Source organism: Molothrus ater, chromosome 11 (assembly GCF_012460135.2).
Source record: "Molothrus ater isolate BHLD 08-10-18 breed brown headed cowbird chromosome 11, BPBGC_Mater_1.1, whole genome shotgun sequence".
Taxonomy (NCBI): domain Eukaryota; kingdom Metazoa; phylum Chordata; class Aves; order Passeriformes; family Icteridae; genus Molothrus; species Molothrus ater.
In genome coordinates, this window is record NC_050488.2 from 4,750,141 (window position 1) to 4,769,028 (window position 18,888).

The following is an 18,888-nucleotide window of genomic DNA, read 5'->3' on the forward strand; positions in this document are numbered from 1 at the left end:
ATTCTGAGGGAATCACCCCACAAACATCACATCCTTTTGTACCTTCAGCTCATCCTTGCTTTGGAAGTTGTCCAGTAAGTGCTGGAAGTGAGTGTCTGACATCTGACGAAGCAAAGATAAAAGGCAGGAGACATATTCTCCCTGTTGACCAAAGGAGAAACTCTTTCATTCAGACAATCTGAAATTTCACAGATACAAAGCTTAACCAGGGGGAAGGTATAAAGGGAGGGGTCTGAAATGGCCCCAATGCCAGTGAGGGGACAGCTGACATGCACAGAGATTGAAAGTACTGCAGGCTAACAGTTCCTGAGTTACTGTTAATACAGGGATACACCTCCAGGAGGCTCCTCCACAGACGCCAGTTTTAAAGGTCTTTTAATCAAAGTTGTAGTCTAAACAAAAGTAATTTAAAATTATTAATACAGACATTAACAAATCCCCCTCCAAGCATGCAGGTTTTGACAATACCTTTTTCAGGTACTTAATACCCAGTGTCTGTCAGAGGTGTGACTGCAGCTCATGCCAATAGACATTTGGTTTGCCAGCAGTTATTTGAACTAAGTGACTCTGACCACTAAAGCAGTGACAGCTTGGGATCAGGCTGGGCTACAGAGGGTGTCTGGAAGCTTGTAAATGTATGGCTTATTAGTGTTCACCAAGTTCTGTGCTGTCAAAGCTCCAGTACTGACAGATCTGCAGCCAGATTTCCTGAGCACAGTTTGGGTAAGCCTACATGAGCAACAATAACATTTCTGTAAATTTGCAAAGCAGATGCACCCTAACCAGTTACCACAGCATCCCAAAGTGTTTTCCAAAGAGGAGCTCCCCCATTTTACAAATCTGAAAGCAAAGCACAGAGAAGTTAAGCAATCTGTCCAAGAGAACAAGCAAAGTGGTGCCAAAAACATCAGGACTGGGTCTGTTGACTGCCAGTCCCTTGCACAACACTATTTTTTTCTGCAACAGAGAAACTAATTTGGAAAATGCACAAATCTAAGCCATAGCTAATAAGAATCCATATATCACTGTGCTGTGAAATGTAAATTGAGGAGCAAATACAAGGGACTGTGCCTTCCATTTTATTGCTACTCTTAAATGGCTCAAGCATCTACCCAGAAGCTTTGACATGGGCTGTTGCAAGAAACTTTCCAGGGCTGAACTTCACGAGGAAGAAAGATGTGCTCTTCTGTGTGGGCTGGCATGTGGGAAACAGCAATAAGTCAAATGGCAACAGTAAAAAGCAACTGAGATATTACTGGACATTTGCAAGCCAGTCCCTTTTCCTTCAGTATCAAAGCACATCTTGTTAACTGAGCTAACAAGGAAAGATCCAACCTTCTCTCTTGTGTGAGAAGTGAACCTTAGTGCACATCTGCCCCCAGCAACACTGCTGAGGTTTCAGCCATTTGCTAAAAAACAAGTCTAAAAAAAGGATGTTCTGAACAGCAGCTTAACATCCTACATTGTGCAAAAGCTGCATTAGAGACTCCGACAAACAAAAATAGGCTAAAATAGAAAAGGGCAGAAATCCAGGAAAGAAAAAGGCTGAACATCAAAATTCTATTCTTTTTCTTCTCTTCCACCGCATGTGAAAGAAAAATTTCTTCCCTGTGGCTAAGGCTGCCAGCCTGGGTAAAGTGGTGGCTTCTCCCACCAAGCTCACTCAACAGCTCACTTGACTTAGCATCTCTTAATTTCTTTTGAAAAAGTATGGTGTGTTTCATTTACATGAAATAATCAGTGACCCTGGACAGCAGCTCTCCAGGGTGTTAAGTAAAGAGATTTAACCACAGAGCACTGTCATATCCTCAGTTTTGGGGATCACAGCCTGATACTCATTATAGCCCTTGGTGAAACCACCTCAGGGGTGAAGCCCCAGGCAGCTCCCTAGTACCTCAAGTCTTAAGCAATAACTCTCAATCACAGCTGCAAAGACAAAAAAATAATCTGGAAATCCACTAAAGCTTCCTGAGCTCCATTGCTTCCTGCAGCCCTCACTGTGCAGGGAGGAAGGAATGGGTTTGTGGCTTATTAAGGGAAAGAGACAAAGCCCTGGGCATTCATGCAGCAGAGATGATGATGAGGTGCCAGTGGTGGTGAGGGACTGAACCAGAGGTTAGAGAAGCAGGAAATAGAAACTGATTGTTAGTTACTAACAGTGATTTCTGCTGTGCACTGCGGGCAGCGCTGCCCTCTTACCGCCTCCTGAGACTGCGATTTACTCATGATTGTGAGCAGAGTTTGTAACAGCACGTCCAGGAGGCTCTCCACCATCATCTCAACCTCCTCCACGACATCTCCCTCCTACAGCAAGTGGTGAGCAAACACACAGTTAGGAACTGGAGAGATGGAACTGGTAAAGACAGCTCTGCTGAGTGAGCCATACCAGGCTCCCTGGGACAGAGAGCTCTGGAACAGGCTCACAGAAGTACAGTCAAATTCCTCATTGGGCCCAGATCCTGTTGTTCTGTCAGAGTGTGTGTGTGTTACCTGGACAGTCTCTGATGGAAACATTCAGGGTCACAGCCATAAAGGTTAGTCTTTAATCAAAGGTCTAGAACACAACAGGAGCAGATTATGTTCAGGAACCTTTACTCCATGGCAGTATTATTTTAGCTTATTTCCATGATGCCTTTCATCTCATTCTTTTCACACAGAACCTTGACTTGTAATTGGAAATACACATATTGGTATGAATTATATTTAGCACCATGAGCTTCCTACTTTAGTCAGGTGGGGAAACTTCACCACCCCCTCTTTGTGAGCATTGCTTCACATGATCCAGTTACCATTTGAGATCAGAGTATTATGACCGTCAAAGCTGGGTGTTGAAACTCAGCAGCAATTTCCAGAAGTAAGTGGGAATTCATTGATTGGATAATTTTAGAGTATTCTTTTAATGTGAACCACAAAGTGCTAGTTACTGTCTCTTGCAGAACTACAAGTCCTTGAGCTGTGTAGAACTTTTAAACTCCACTGACATCCAAGTTCTGGGCTTGCATGAAGAAAATTAAACAGTGTCAAAGCTGGGTGTATGTGATTCCCCGCTCCCAACAGCAAGCACAGTCTGTAATCAGGATGCTCTGAGTCACACACAGAGCCAGACCCTCATTTCAGATGCTCTCCTGCTGACAGCACAATCTTGTTTTTAAAAGGTTCTTTGAAAAACCTGTATTAACCTATAAACCTATACAACCTTCATTTTGCTAAATCAGAGGTGCAAATAAAAAATTAAAACCACGTAGCAGATTTACCAAAGAACTGGTCTTGATTATGGAGAAGATACTACTGAGGATCCCAGAGCAGATAAGCAGCTCCTTCTGCTGTCGTAGGTGAAGGTGAATGTGGTGAAGGACCACAGGCAGCAGGATGCGCCGGGACTCTGGATGAAGGAAAATCATTACAAATGTAAGGAAAGAAAATATTTACAAACAATGCCAATGGATGGTTTTGACAAAATTCTGTGGTGTTATTCTCACCTTGTACTGAGTACAATAATTTAAGTGCACTAACTTGAGGTCCTCGCTACAGGAAAGAAAAACCCAGTGGAGCTTTCTATCTTCCACTTTTACCTTCATAATTTCTTTCATTCAGACCTTCGTGTATGAAATACACTCACAGTCTTCAGCCATCTTCCACTGAGTTCTTAAAGATTTTTTAAAAAATTCTGTTTTAAAGTATATGTAAGCAATAATATAAGTATATTTAAGAAAAATTTTAAGAATTAAAGAGTTACTAAAGTAACTTTACAGTTGAGCTAAAGAAATACTAAAGTTACAACATAAAGATTAAAGATACTTTAAAGGAATGTGGTGGGTTTCTCACAAGACTATCCCCCCTGCTTCTCAGGCATAAGCTGGCTGGAAAGGAGGTTTTCTTCCTGTCCATGGTAAGAACAATGTGAAATGTAAGTGAGATTTGTCAGTTTTAAAAATTAACTAATTTTTTAATGTATGTTAATCAACTTTTAGTAACTACAATTTATCTATGATGGATTGATAAACATTTCCTACCACAGTGAAACTTGTAAAGTATTTGTATTGAACAGTTAACAGAATTACTGAATATTCTGAGCTGGGACAAACAAGGATCACGGAATCCAACTCTGAAGTGAAAGCCCTTGGGAAAAGAGGGATCAAACCCACAATGTTGGTTTTATTAGCACCCTGCTCCAACCAACCGAGCGAATGAATGCATTTATCAATGACGCTGCCAAGAGAGACAGTGACCAACATTACCGGCATTCAGCAGGAATTGTTCCCAACAGAGGCACTGCAGAAGCCCCCTCAGGCCAGCTCACCTGAGAAGGAGAAGAGGCGGCTGTCGACCGTGCGGGCGATGGACTGGAGCTTGACCACGTCCATGGACTGGCCGATGTGCACCGTGCTGGGCATGCTGCCCAGCGTGCCCCGCACGAACTCCGCCACCTCCTGCACCGTGAACATCTGCAGCAGCTCGTCAAAGATGGCGGGGAACGAGTTCAGCAGGGCAGCCTGCGGGGACAGGAGCGGCTCAGCACCTGCAGCTCCCCACCTGCATCCGTGCAGAGAGGTGGCAACAACAGGAACACTCAACTAGGGTCTGCACAAAGCTACTACAGACTGTGCTAGGGCTGGTGGTCGTGGCTTGTGGTACCTGGAGCTCAGAGTGAACGAGTCACATGTAGCATAGAAAAATCAAGTGCTGCTGCAATAGTGAATCTTAGGATAAGTAGAGCACATAGATACAGCTTCAAAAAGCTGTATTTTAGGAGACAGCTTATAAAACAGAAGAAAAATTGAGATATCAGACAAGTTAGTCCATTTTTGTTGACTTACTTTTTTCAGTTAATACAACACTTGCTTCTGATTAGAGAGTTCTATACCAACTGTTAGTACTAAGCAACTACCTAAGACAGTTAAAACTCTTCAGAAAATATTCTGAAGTGAAGAACCTCCTGACAGACCCTTAACCAGCTCTGCCATGTGACATTCCAGGATTTCTGCAGCAGGGGTGGGGTGTGAGTCCATGTGAAAGAGGCATCACATCATGCGAGTGTGCATGTGATTCTTGCAGTAGCAGATATTTCCAGTAAGCTGGAGCTATCCTTGAAAGTGCTTCTTGAAGTTCAGAAATGGTTCAACACAACAGCAACAAAAATCCCTTCATGTCTTATTTCCTATTCTCCAATTAATTTTTTCACAGGAGTAGTAAATTCCATGCATCAGCCTGTGCTCAAGTTCTGCACATTTGGTGTCCTATCAAACAACTGCCACCACCTCTAATGTTTTAAAATTCTTCCATTCCTCCACATCCTACCCAAGCTTCACACCTGCTTCCTCATTGTAACTATTTTAATTCCTAGATGGTTGTTTTCTTGAGCCAGCCTCACCTCCACTCTTCCCTTCCTGCCATTGCCACCTCCCTTCCCTGAAGTTCTCCACACAAACCCCTCTCAGTGTTTTCCTGCACCAGCTCAGATTTACCAGAGTTCACTGCAGATCTCTGTTCAGCTTTGTCCTTCCAGAGTCTCACCACTGTCAGTATTTCCTTTTCCTCAGAGATTTTTTTGTTTTCTCATTGCATAAACATTTCTTTATCTCTTCCATACTGACATGACTCTTCTAATCCATATAATCCCAGCCTCCTTTTTTGCCAGGTCTTTTTTCCTTCAACAGTGAAATCTATTTAATAGTATTTGAGCAAAATCAAGTTATTTTTACAACTAACTTGGTAGAGCTCATTAAATTATTTTGAATATAAGTTTACCTCCTTCTTCTACTTGTTCTCTCTCAAAATCTTGTTTTGTTACAATCAATTCAGATTACACAAACCCCCACAAGGCCTCCTGGGTGTTGTCACCTATTTGTTCCTGCATATCTACAATGTACTAACAAAATATTTAAGTATAAATTGTTTCCTAGCTCCTGGTACTCTTGGAAGGCAGTAACAGCCACAAATCCAGTCACTGTCTTTATCTTTGGGATAATACAAGTGAAATTACAGTATTGGCTCAACAAATCCTTACAGGAGTTTTCCTAAACTTTCTGTTACTTTTAAAGCAGAAGGATTTCTGTATAACCCCCAGCAATCCAAGGGTAAGCATGGGATTTCTTCAGGAAGATTTGGAGCTGTCCTGAGGCAACATCATTTCAACAGTTCTTTGAAAGGTCCCATTATTGCTCAACACCCTAAAATATGCTGGAGCATTAGTCATGTCAAACTAATTGCCTGGGAGGAAGGAAATCAGTTTTAATCTCATTGCTGGAAAAAAAAACTCAAGATACTGAGATCTCTCAGTTATCTTGGAGAAGAGGACAAGTGTGAGGGAAATTGTGTGCCAGGGCCTCGAGCATTTCTGTGGGTATTTAACTATTGTCCAGATTTCCAGAAGTAATAATCAAATAAGAAACAAATGCTTGGCTACCCTGAACAATTTGATTTATATAATCTTGTGTACACCCTCAGTACTGTCTTTTTGGTGTGTGGATGCCATAAACTGATCCATGAATAACTGAAATATTCCACATCTCCAAGTTTTAAAGTACCGGCCACTTCAACATCACACTCTAGTTTATATGCAGGAAAAGAGTGTTTGGGGTAGGGAAAGGAGATTAACTGGGAACATCCACAATGAAACACTTGAGCAGTCCTGGGGATCATTACTTACAGAATTAAATGTCGGCCTGGTTGTGCCCCCACCTTTTTGTGGGGCACCTGTCCCGGCTCCGCTCGCCTGCCCTCCAGGCTGGGGGGCCTACGGGGCAAGGGGGTCAGGGGGCAACACAGTGGCAAGGGGGAAACAAAAAGTAAACTTTTCAAAGATTCAACAAGGACAGGCTTTACAAATTACAAAAGTCCAAAGTAAGAAATACCATAGTGAAAGGAGAAAAAAAATTAAGAAGAGAAACAAAGAAAAAAAAGGAAAATTCCCCATCCTCAAAGTGACTCTCCCTCTCTATTTGGGACCAACACAACTGGAAAACATTCAGCAGATACTGTTTCCATTCACCATCACTTTGTCTGCAAAATTCTGTGCACTGATTGCTCTTGTTCCTGGCTCATCTTATTATACCCACTAATGGGTGATTAAATAAAACATTAGAGCAGCTGTTCTCAAATCTTTCAGAGCATCTCCTTAAGAAAGGGATCACTCCACTGGCAGCTTCCTGAACCAGCAGAGTCACTGCTTGGCTGCAATGTTCACAGCAGCTGCTTCTTTGGAAAAATACAGCAGGTGTTCCAAACACCTGTAATTCTGCATTAGTGATTACAAACCACCTTCACATTAACCAGGGAGCTCTGGGTGCTCCATTCTGACATTCTCTGAGCAGAGGCATCAAACAGGATGTTTGACATTTAAAATTTAAATGCAGCAGTATGTAATGCAGTACAGAGGTCTTTAAAACTGAGCCCAAAACTCAGCAGCATCCTTATTTACTTGGAGTATTGTCTTCAGCCCACATGGAATCTTCATGAAGTCCCCTGGGCCATATTTAATGATGCATTAAATATGAGTATGGGCAGCCCAACATGTTTGTGGTCAGGCTGCACATGATTCTGACTGTAATTTTAGCACATGCTGGAATTGTTTACCTGAGTGCAAATACATCAGTTGAACTTTTCACTGTGATGCTGCTGTGACCATAAGTATTAGTTTGAGGTACTATAATGAAGGATTTAGAAATTCTTGAGGCCAACTGTTGCATACAAGTAGAGATATTATAAAAGAAAGGCCTTATAAAATCAGGCCTTGCTCTGCTAAATTAGCACCTGGCCTGTTATTTCTTCTAAGTGCAGCTAGCTAACTTCCCATGTGAAAAATCATAAGAATGAAAGCAGTTAACACAACAAGCTATTCTGGTAAGAAAACCATTTGCACCTGTTTTAAACAAGAATTCTGTCTCATAAGAATCAGTGAAGAAAATACGGAAACTAACCAAATATAGAGAGATTTGACAGGCATACACCCTAGCTATCACCCACCAATAAACTGAGTGTCAGTGTATTGCTGACCAGTTAGGTTTAACACAATGCCTTCTGATATTTCCTATAAATATGAACTATGTGAATAAAGGATGGGCTTTTCCTGCAAGAAGAAACTGAGTCCCATCTGCTCTGTTGCAACAGCCAACCATAGGAATGAGGGAGACTTGAAAACACAGTTTACTTTTGTGAAGAACAAAAAGTGCATTCTCATGTGAGAAGTCACTTCCTCCTAGAGCGCCCCCAGTCCAGCTCACCTGTGCAAATCCACTGTCTAATGCCATTAATGGGTGTCTTGTTTTCCAGCATCAGCAGCTTGTTAGGAAGGAACACTGACCTGCATTTCACCCCCATGTGCCCACACCTCCTACCCGTGCAGGAACAGCTGCCTTGTGGTTTGCCAGTGAGAGTGTAGGAAATAGCAAACCTGTGTGAAGATGAGAGTCTCAGAGCTCCTGCTGTCCAAGCTGAGCACAAATCTGATGGACTGGAAAAGCTCCTGGATGCTGGAGCGGAACTGCTCCTCCTCCATTCCACAAGTAGCTCTGGAGTAAAGGATCCGAGATTGGACAATGAACTTGAAAAGATATTCCAAGGCCTTAAGGAGCAGGAGAGGAAGGAGATCAAGGCAGAGAAAAAGAGAGAAAGAAAAATAAAGGAGCTTTAAAGAGAGCCAGGAAAGACTCTACATGCATAATAACTAAATTCTTGAGCTTTAGAAAGGAGAATGAAAAACAGGCTTTATAAGTTACATAATTCAGTTGAGGAAGAACTACTCTTAGCAAGTACCCACTCTCAACCAATAATCTTTTTTACCTGCATGTGCCACTAACAGAAAAAGTATGCATTTACATCAAAGGAGACAAATCTGAGTTACATCATTTGAGGAAAACTCTGGTCAAGGTATGAAACTTCTGGTTTTCTCATGACTTGGCACAATGAAGTGTCTGAAGAAGCTGTTCTGTTTTCTTTCAAAATTTTGTAATGGCATTATATAGAACTGCATTGATTTGGCAGCAGTGACCATGAAGAAAACACATTGTTCTGAGCAGCTGTAACAAGTCACTGTCCTATCAACAGTTCTGAGACACCAGCCCAGCAAGGTGACACTTCACACACCTCCTTGATACTGGCTGTGCACAACTGGCTGTGCCAGAGTGTACCAAATATCAGGGACATCACTCCTGCTGTTAGTGCTTAACAGGATTCACCAGCAAAGCAGGATTGATAGAAGACATAATTCATATTTTGATGATATCCTCAAAAGCCAGTACAGGAAAACAACAGGCTGGAGATTCAGCAATCATAGGCTGTACAGAAACCTTACTAATATTAGTAATTTTTCACTGTATTCCATGGAAATACAGTAATATTAGTTAGTAATATTTCACTGTATTCCATGGAAAATGCTCGTCTCACTTCAATGCTGGGAAACTGGAAGTTAATTCAAATACAAGTTTTGCTCCCAAGAGATATTTTTGCACCCATAAGAGTCCTCACTGAACCACCACACAATATGCACAAGTATGCAATGCTATGTTGTAAGCTGTAGAATGCCACAGGTTTAAGGATATAGAAAGGGAATGTGAAATTCCTCATCAAGTCACCATGGATTTCAAAATGCCATTGACTCTTACAGCCTCCCCCCCCAGAAATTATGGCAATGTTGGTAATTAGCAGTTATTATTTATACTTCTGTACTAAACCATCTCTTAGTGAAGTTTCCTTACACCAAGGAAGTTGATCAGGAAATATCAGCTGTGTTCCTGGCTCCAGACAAGACAAAGGCCAGTTGGTCCCAGTCAGCTCTCCAAGGCTGACAGCCCTGTGCCAACACCAAACCCAGCACATGCAGTGCTCATAGGAGCTGCTTTAGGCCTTCAGTACACACAACCATGATTCTCATCTGAAGGCTCCTAACTTCAATGTGAGGATGAGGTTTTGCAGTGAACAGAGCATTTGTGTGTGAACCTCCATAATTCCCCATGGAAGGTGAGACAGCAGGGCTCAGAGCACTGCACTTCCTTAGCACAGACAGTGAGCCCACACAGGCAGTGAACCAAGGAGTTCCCAGTGTTTGCACACGTGGCTGGGATGCTAAAAACACAAACCAAGTCTTGGCAGCACAAGTCAGCACCAGGACTAACTTTGGCTCTTGCTACCTACAGCATCACAAATATGATGTGAATTTGTGACTGAAGACATACAAGTGCACTGAGATAAATTCCCAGCCTTCAGTGATGTTTGGCCTGATATAAAAGATCAGTGTCAAATTAAAGTAGGTCCCTTACAAACACAGTCTGTGTGCATGCTCATGTAACAAGTGAGCACCTCTGCCCTGTGACCAGCAGGGAAGACTCAGGGAAAACCTCCTGAGGGAGAAAAGCCCTTGCTGTTGGTTCCCTAATCGAGGCAAAACCCACTTATAGTTCTGCTGGAAGATAACTGAAGCTGGAAGGGCATTTCCTTGACACAGTTCCTTAGTTCTTAATTTCCTCAGGGACAGCAAAACTGGCTGTGGAGCCATTCATGGACACTTGGTTACAGAAATCCCCTGCGAGGCACAGGCAGCTGTTCCTGGATGGAGCTTTTGTGGAGCTTTGTATAGGGCACAATAAAGGAGCATGATGCTGTGTTCTAGGTAGAAATGTCCTTTCAGTTATAGCTTCTCCAAGTTGCACAGGAGGTTTTGAGAATTAAGAGCAGTCTTGAGGGAGGTAAGAAATTTTAGAAGTCCTCTAGAACTCTCTTTGCTACTGCCAGGGTTGGAAATCAGAATCCTATGAGACATCTGCATGTCCATGATAAATGTACATGAGCAGCCAGGAGTTGTAAGAGTGCAGAGTATTTCAGCACCAGCTTTAGGGCACTACACTGAACAGGTAATTCAGGGGAAAAGGGATACAGAGCTATCCTGTTTTCTCAGTCAAAGAACTTCTAATGCAAGGAGTGTGGTGAACACATCAAAGACCACAGAAATCCCCAACAGTGGAATCGGGTACTAGTAATGACACATTAGCAATGATAATGTCTCTGGTACAAACTTTCTCCAAATGCCTGAAATACAATCTGGAAACAAAGAGGGAAATCAATCACTTCACTGTAATGGGAGAAGACCTGAATTTGGGCCTGCAAGAGATACCTGCAAAGGCAACTGTCTGAATAAGATGTGACAGCAGCGTGGGTGGCAGAGGATGTGCTGTCAGGTCTGCACAAACTCTGCTGGTAATTTTAATTCCTGTGCTTGGAAAGGCTTGGGCTGTCAGGTCTGCAAACTGACCTCCCTCACAGAGGGAACAGCCACATTCCAGGCCAGCACTTGAGAGCCTGAGTAAGCAAAGAGCTGCCTTGGAGGCCGACACACAAGGTACCATATTCACAAACTGACTTCCCTAACCCCAGCTGCTGAAAGACATTCCAGCATTCCTGTCATTACTATTTCCAAACAGGACTGCTGAGGTTCAACAAATGCAGATCACATAGGGACAATATCCTACATCTCTATTTGCTGCACTGCTTAAAGCACTAATGAGTGATTTGAGAGGCAAGAAAACCTCTTCGAAGTCATTCCAGCTGGAGATCATCTTCTCATCTCATAACTTTAACAGCTTTTTTCTCAATTAAAAAAGGGAAGATAATGATAGGAAAAAAAAAAGAGAGAAAGTTCCAAATTCCTTGAAAATGATCTTTGCCCTATTTTTACCATTCCATATGAATCTGTGGTTGAAGATTGCAAAGAAGATGTTCCTAAGCATGTCAATATCTACAAAGCCAAAGTGAGCACTGCTGTAATGCCCTTTGTATTATCTGAATAGGATCCTAGCAGGGGATCTGGAAAGTGAGAGGATGACATTGGCAGTGTCCTTCACCTGGAAGAGGTTGCACCTATTTGAACTGACAAGTGATGAAATCCAAGTGCTGATCACTGCCACTGCTTCCAGTTCTCCAAGTGCCCAGACTCAGGTGTTAGGACACCAGCCCCCTTGGAGGCAGGTGGGCATTCACTCAAAGAAAAACATCTTCCTGCAAATGTTGGCATCTTGTATTTGTGCCTTGACACACTGACTTCCAGGCTTACACATGGTTAAATGAATATTTATCCTCTGTAATAGCACCAAAACATTCCTGGTGTTTCTCACAGCTGTGCCTCCCTGGGACATCATGCTCCTATCACAGAACAATAGGTCAGGTCCTGTGCTACTTCTGAGGATTTTCCATCCAAGATTTCCATCCACTCATTTATCTGCTGCTTAAAATACTCCAGGACTTCAACCCGTGCTACAATGGAGCTGTGTCACAGCCAGAAATGAAGAGCGAAACTTTGATCCATAGCACCCATGCCTGATACACTCAAATCTACTGCTGCTTGGAGGGCAAGGGGTAGCCCACATCAATGGAGTATTTATGCACTGGATAAAAGGCCATGGATCTAAGTCCCATTTAAGTTCTCCACAGGGTTGCAAAAGGGCTTAAAGGGACTTAATTCTTTCAATTTTTTCAGCACAAGAATGAATCTCCCCCTAAAACTAAAACTGTGGCTATATATAAAAAAACCTGGTTAAGCAATTCTAGGAAACCAGTGCCACACAACCCTTGATTCCATTTGCAGCTTTCCCAGCCCTTCTGTGTCCCAGCGGAGCAGGCAGCAGTGCCCATTGGATACCTACTCTCATTGCCTCCTGGATGTGGTCCTGGCGCACGAGCTCGGCCGAGCGGTCCATGTACCACTTCAGACAGCGGATCAGCTCCCTGGGGAACAGGAACAGCAGCTTCAGCACCACTTCTGACAGTCAGCAGACATCCTGGCTTTAGGGACAGATCTCTAAACCAGTCTCATTTCACTTTATTTCAGTGGTCAGTTACAGCTGTCCTTGATACTGAATTTACATAGTATTTACATTTATTTAGGTTTCAAAACCAGAAAATTATTTCTTCTGTGTAATTGACTTGGACCATGAGGAACACTGAGAGCACATAAAAAAGGTGTTGTTAGAAAGACAGCTTTGATAAAGGCACGGTTCTAAGACCAAAATATACATTTGTTTTAATAAGAGATCCCAGCTCTCATCTTAGTAAGAAGCTTTTAGAAACTGAGATCACAAAGAAAATACCTGCATCTATTTTGCTAAGTACACGAGACCATCTGGACTAACTTACAAAGCTGTATTAAACCCATGTTTTATTTCAGACATCTGAAAGAGGTGCTAATTAACACAAAGCAGAACACCTTTTTACCCTCTGAACACAACTATGCCTTCCAGTGTTGTATATTATCTATGGGTCTCTATCTATGGGTTTCTACCATTGATAAGAGTATTTTTTACATTTATTTTAATTACACAAAAATGTGAATTGCTTAAAAGAATCAAAAGAAATTATTAGCTGTTTTTTATAGTTTACTGTGGCCAAAGATAGAATATACTCAAATATACAAAAGCAATGGTCTAAAAGAAAAACCAACAACCTGAAGGGTTACTGTTAATGCTTTAAAAGGTCTGTCTTATTCTCTGATGCAAGACTCTTTTGAATACCAGGAAATAAGGCAGAATCATCAAAGTGACAATGACATTTAAATTTCTGATCTACTGAAATGAAACTGTAACCAAATAGAACATCTTCTGTGAATATCTGTCTACTTTGGAAGTTACAATTAGTTCTCTTAGCTTTCACACAAGTCATGTATTCCAACATTCTTAAGATGAGGAATGCACATGCTCTTGGGAGCTCATTTGTATAGACTACAGACTGACAATGAGTTGTTGCTGAGTGTCTCTTCAGCTAAAAGAAAAAAAGAAAAGAAAGATTTGCCAGGCCAGAAGGGAAGGAGAAATGCCCAACCATGCTCAGTCACTGGTGACATTTGGCAGCTTTTCCCTGCAACTGTGCTGGAAAACTTCCAGGTGAGTAGTTCTACTTTTGGGGACACTGCTGCCAGAAAGGTCATGATGGTGGCACCATTCCCAAGCTTGGTGATGCCACCTCTCAGAGGGAGGAACACAAGACCTACTTGTAAGCCAGAGCTCCTGCAAAGTGCTTCTGGATGTAGGTGTCCATCACGGGGCGGAAGTGGAAGTACTTGCTGTCACGGAGCAGGTTGATGATGAACACCTGGGGACATGGAGAAGGGAACCCAACTCAAGGAGCTGCCAAGTGACTACGAACAAGTGACCCAAGGTAAGGAGCATGCAAATACAGGAGCTGCTTTGAGCAGTCACTGTTGTTTGAACAGGTATTATTGGTTGCTTTTCTCACATGACAGTGAATAGTGCTGCCCCTGCATGTGCTGAGGTCAGCCTGCCCTCCTCAGCCAAGATCATTACAGAAAGCATGGCTGGACCAGCCGAGTATTTCATATCTGACAGAAGTCCAGTGACTAGTAACATGATCATAAGAAACTTAAAACTCACTGAGCATGAGGTAAATAATCCAGCAGCTTACCAGAGACTGAAAGACCAACAGACCATACTTCTCTGTGTTGTCATCCAAAACTACAAACAACGTGTCCAGAATATCTTGTAGGAACTAAAACGACATAAACAAGGAATTTAAATTTAAATTGTATTCAAAAGGTTATTTCTCCCCTGCTTTAATTAGTTCATATATGTTAATATCGTTGTAAAACACTTGGCAAGGATAAATCACTTCAGGTTCATCCATATGATGTGATAGATTTTAATTTGATTTTACAAAGACAAATTTTTCTCTTTATTCTGCAAGGAATATTTTCAAACAAAAGTGACAGGAAACCAAAAAATAAGAAATATGTACTCTATACCTGATTTTTAATTTTGACTGAGTGTTCCTCTCACTTTAAGCTGACTGGAAGTGCTGCCTGACACCAGTGGCAGAGAACTTGCTCTCATTGGAGTCTCAGGTACTGTTCAGCATCAGATCTGAGGCTGGGCAGTACATTAAATTATGTTTAATATTGAAATTTTTGTTAAATGAGAGAAAGTAAAGCTTTTCTAACAAGCATTAATTGGGGCAAGTTACATGTTGCCAATTGTTTCTTTCACCCTTAACTCCACAGCTTGTTGAGCACTGACAGTTCAGTGATTTCTTTCTGAAAGCACAGTCTCCAAAAGGATGACTGTGAAGGAGAGTGCTGGAGATTGTTAACTGCACACTCTCTCATGATTTTTTAATCTATTCTACTTAAATTTCTGATGTGGACAACAAGAAATAAATTATAACAATTTATGAAGTCCCTGAAATGATAAAATGTCTTTTATTCTGAATTATTACATTCTGTTCTTCATATCCCAGTGCCAAATGACAGCTGATTTATGGGGAGAATCAATTACTTCTCCCCATGAAATAATTCAATCCATATCTTTCTTCTTCTTTCTCTATAAAAACCAGATACTTGTACTGCCCTACAAATGAGGTGTACAAAACATGACATTCTTGAAGAATTCCAGTATAAATGGGATTTGTGCTGCCCTGTTACTGTTACCAAGTTATCACAAAGAGTAACATTCATAACAGATATGGCAGCACTCAAATGAGTTACAGTGAAGTGGCTTTAATGATAAACTCCTTATTATGTGACAGGATTTTTCTTCAGCTTCTTCTCCTTGCTTGTTTGTGTTAGAAATCAGCTTTTACTTCCAGATTTATAGAAATAAATCCTAGAGAAAGTTCCCAGCACACCTAAGATTATCAGGAACGAACTTTATTTTGCTGGGACTACAAGTATTCAAAGGCACTTGGAAGTTCTGGGCCCTAAGGAAGCTCAGACAACACCAGATTATCATGGAGAGCAGCAGTGGCTACAAAACCTGGTGAAATGATGAGCTGGCAGCCAGAAGACTGGTGCACTGCTGGAGGGATGCAGCAGAGAGCCTCTGCCAGGGGCTGTGTCTGCACAGCAGCTGTGTGGGACTGCAGACTGCAACCACTGGTGCTGAGGAGCCAGCACATGTGGCTGAGAGAATCTGAGCAAGGATTAGCTCTGCTTTGATCCCACAGACCGACTGTGCACTGATTCTCAAGGGTATCTTCCTGTCCAGTTTCACATGATAATAAAATCCCAATTCATACAGGGTGGAAATTCACAGTGTGAATCAAAAAGCACTGTGAGAGGGAGCCTTCAGAAGTGGCCTGCAGGTCTGAACTCAGTGCCTATCACAGATACATCCAAAGGCTGTTATTTCATGTAGTACCTTAACAATCTCCTCGCCACTGACATGTCTCAGTCTTCCCAGAATATCCATCACTCGATCTGGGTAAGCTTTCCATTTGAGCAGGGCAAGCAGATCCACTGCAGAGAGAGGAAGGAAGAGCTAGAACCACACACAGAGGGAAGAAAGGCAGCCCCAGACCCATCAGAGATTCACCACTTTGCACTTCACCTCTGGATGCAGACCACACTTCTTGGGAAATGACAGGTGTATATATATAATGGAAAACAGGAAGTACAATATGGAGTGAGTCAATACTGCCAATGGAGAAAGGAATGGCGGGATGGAAAAGGGCTTTGAAAAGAGTAAAGGCTGCATTTTTCCCCGTGTGACTTGACACTGCACTGTGGACAATCCACTCCTGTCTGCTTGTGCTTTAGGGACGTTGCTGTAAAAAAAAAAATCTTACTGAGCCACTCTGTCAAAGCCAAGCAAAACAAACTCTGGATTGTGTAGAAGTGCTAATAGTGAATGTTTTTTCTCTCTTTCCTAATTCCTGCTGCCTTGGACAGTTCTGAGGGATCAGCAACTCACCATTTTGGGTCAGTTTGGTAGAAGAGAGCTGTGTGGAGACTGAGAAGGACTCTTTGGTGCTGCGCTGGAAGATGAGGCTGGAGGGGATGTTGGGGCAGCCGTTGTAATCCTCCTTGCAGCAGGGCAGCCCCAGGTAGAGCGCGTGGTTGTTGAACGTGCTGTTCTCATCACACTGCAGGGACAGCACAAGGGATGCAGTTGCACCTTGTCCATCTCATCCCACACACCCAGAGCCTGTCAGCAGTTCCCCAACAGTGCCTGTGTTGGGATTTTTGTGGGTGCACACCAACATTTCTAAGGAAAAGCTGTGCTCAGGACCCTGGACACACCCAGAAGAGACCCAGCTCTACAGAGTGATCTCCAAACCACTGCCTCTTAGAACTCACCAGATCTTCCAGTTGTAAAATTAGTGCTGCTGCCTGAAAATTGTACTGAACAAATAAACCCAGGTGAATCAGCAGGAAGGAAAAACCCCAAAGCCCAAATCTCTTGCTGCAGGGCTGCCAAGCTGTGGCACTGCAGCACGAGACATTTGAATCCAGCACAATGTCATCTTGCAAAGGCACAGAGCAATGCCTCAGGCTGGTAGAAGTGCTGAATGCTCACGAACACCAGCGTGTTTGAAGGCAAAATGGATGGGATTAATAGCAGATAAATCATTATCACCAGGATGGAAAAGGTAAGCTGCACCTAGAATAGAAGGCTCTAGCCAAACCATGTGATTCTGAATGTATAAAATTTTGAAACTACTATTAATCTGTTCCTCACAAACTTCTAATAAGGGGGAGATGGATAATGTAATGACCATTAGTCATTTAAGTAATGAAGTAGAGATGAGCAGTGAAAAGTCTGCAGAGAACTGGTACCTTATAAACATAAAGCTCATGGATATCATCTGACAAGGTCGTGCCATCATCTCTCATCAATGGGGTGAATGCAAAACCAAAGAGCTTCTTTTCTCCCTTGTCTTTTGCTGCAGCAAGAGATAGAAAGAAGGAATTGTATTTGTGCATACCCTGTCAATATATACAAGATTACTCACCAACTTCTCCACATGCCTAAAAGAAAACAAGCTACATAACAACTTTTCTAATTCCAATATATTTTTTCTGACAAGCTTCAAATCAAACACAGACATGCCAAACATAGCAAAATCTAAACTGTTTATCCTGCAAAGAAAACATGTAGAAAACAACAAAAGAACAGCAGGAACAAACATCTACAAAGTGCTTTACCCTGCACTGATCGTTCACCATGTTTTCAGTGTGCCGTTTGATAAATTCAGCACAAGGTGGCTTAGCAGAGCCCCTTCAGTGTATGTCAGGCTGGCCTCCCTTTGCTGCTCCCACCCAGTGCCAGCCTCATGCAGCTCTGGCTGGGCCTGGAGGAGCCCTTTGGGTTGCCCGCGTGCGGCACTCACTGGAGCAGTGGCGGAACTCGAAGCGCAGGTGGGAGCCGCGGAAGCGGTCGATGGGGATGGGCAGTTTGATGATCTCGCCCCAGCGCGGGCTGTTGTTGTGGTACAGCACGAAGGAGTGGTAGGCGCTGCGGCTCGGCTCGCCCGAGCCCAGGCTGATGCAGTCCTGCCACCAAAGGAAACAGCACCATTGAACACAGCACGTCAGCACCCAGGGGGCATTTACTCAGCCAGTGATAACCTTGATATAATTCATGACTTTCTGTAGACATAAAGGAGCCAGCAGCAGAAATTCAGACACAATGAAATGTGAACTTTTAGGAGATCTTGAAATTTTGTTTTGGGTCAAAGGGTGAACTAAGAGACCTGTGCTACTGGATGAATCCCAGTATCTTAAGCTTTTATTTAAGCTAAGTTTTCCATCAAGTACTGAGTAGATACAATAAACACCTAAGTCCAAATAAATAAAATTGAGTCCAAAAAATAGGACACAATAGGACCAGCACTTGTAATATTAGCTTTCTGTGAAAAGATCCTTTAACCAGATTTCTGCTTCAGTATCTCAGTTCAGAAGTGATAAGTGACCTTTCCAAGCTCTTTACAAATATTCATCTTTCAAAACTACAACTATCCAGCCTCACCAAGTATCCCAGAAACTTCTAATCAAGTTACTTCCTCAGTGGTAAGCAAAGAATTACTGTGTTAACACTCATCACCTAAAAACATAATTGGATCTAAATTTCTTCAGATATAACAAACTCAGAGATCTTGCCCAATCTGTGCCTTTAC

At 42.5% G+C, this 18,888-nt stretch overlaps 1 protein-coding gene across 10 annotated transcripts in view; it reads right to left on the minus strand.

Annotated features, from left to right (window-relative positions):
* DOCK3 (dedicator of cytokinesis 3) overlaps window positions 1–18,888 on the minus strand; it is a 185,849-nt gene that overhangs the window by 47,181 nt on the left and 119,780 nt on the right. For 9 of the 10 annotated variants that reach the window (XM_054516051.1, XM_054516047.1, XM_054516045.1 and 6 more), the window contains exons 16-27: window positions 18,103–18,265; window positions 17,549–17,655; window positions 16,683–16,854; window positions 16,131–16,228; window positions 14,404–14,487; window positions 13,973–14,073; window positions 12,633–12,714; window positions 8,393–8,563; window positions 4,301–4,493; window positions 3,255–3,382; window positions 2,158–2,304; window positions 43–141 (exon numbers count right to left, since the gene is read on the minus strand). In XM_054516051.1, coding sequence (XP_054372026.1) covers window positions 43–141; window positions 2,158–2,304; window positions 3,255–3,382; window positions 4,301–4,493; window positions 8,393–8,563; window positions 12,633–12,714; window positions 13,973–14,073; window positions 14,404–14,487; window positions 16,131–16,228; window positions 16,683–16,854; window positions 17,549–17,655; window positions 18,103–18,265 — 1,545 coding nt within the window. The remainder of the gene's footprint in view (window positions 1–42; window positions 142–2,157; window positions 2,305–3,254; window positions 3,383–4,300; window positions 4,494–8,392; window positions 8,564–12,632; window positions 12,715–13,972; window positions 14,074–14,403; window positions 14,488–16,130; window positions 16,229–16,682; window positions 16,855–17,548; window positions 17,656–18,102; window positions 18,266–18,888) is intronic. The other variant, XM_054516046.1, reaches the window with a different exon arrangement.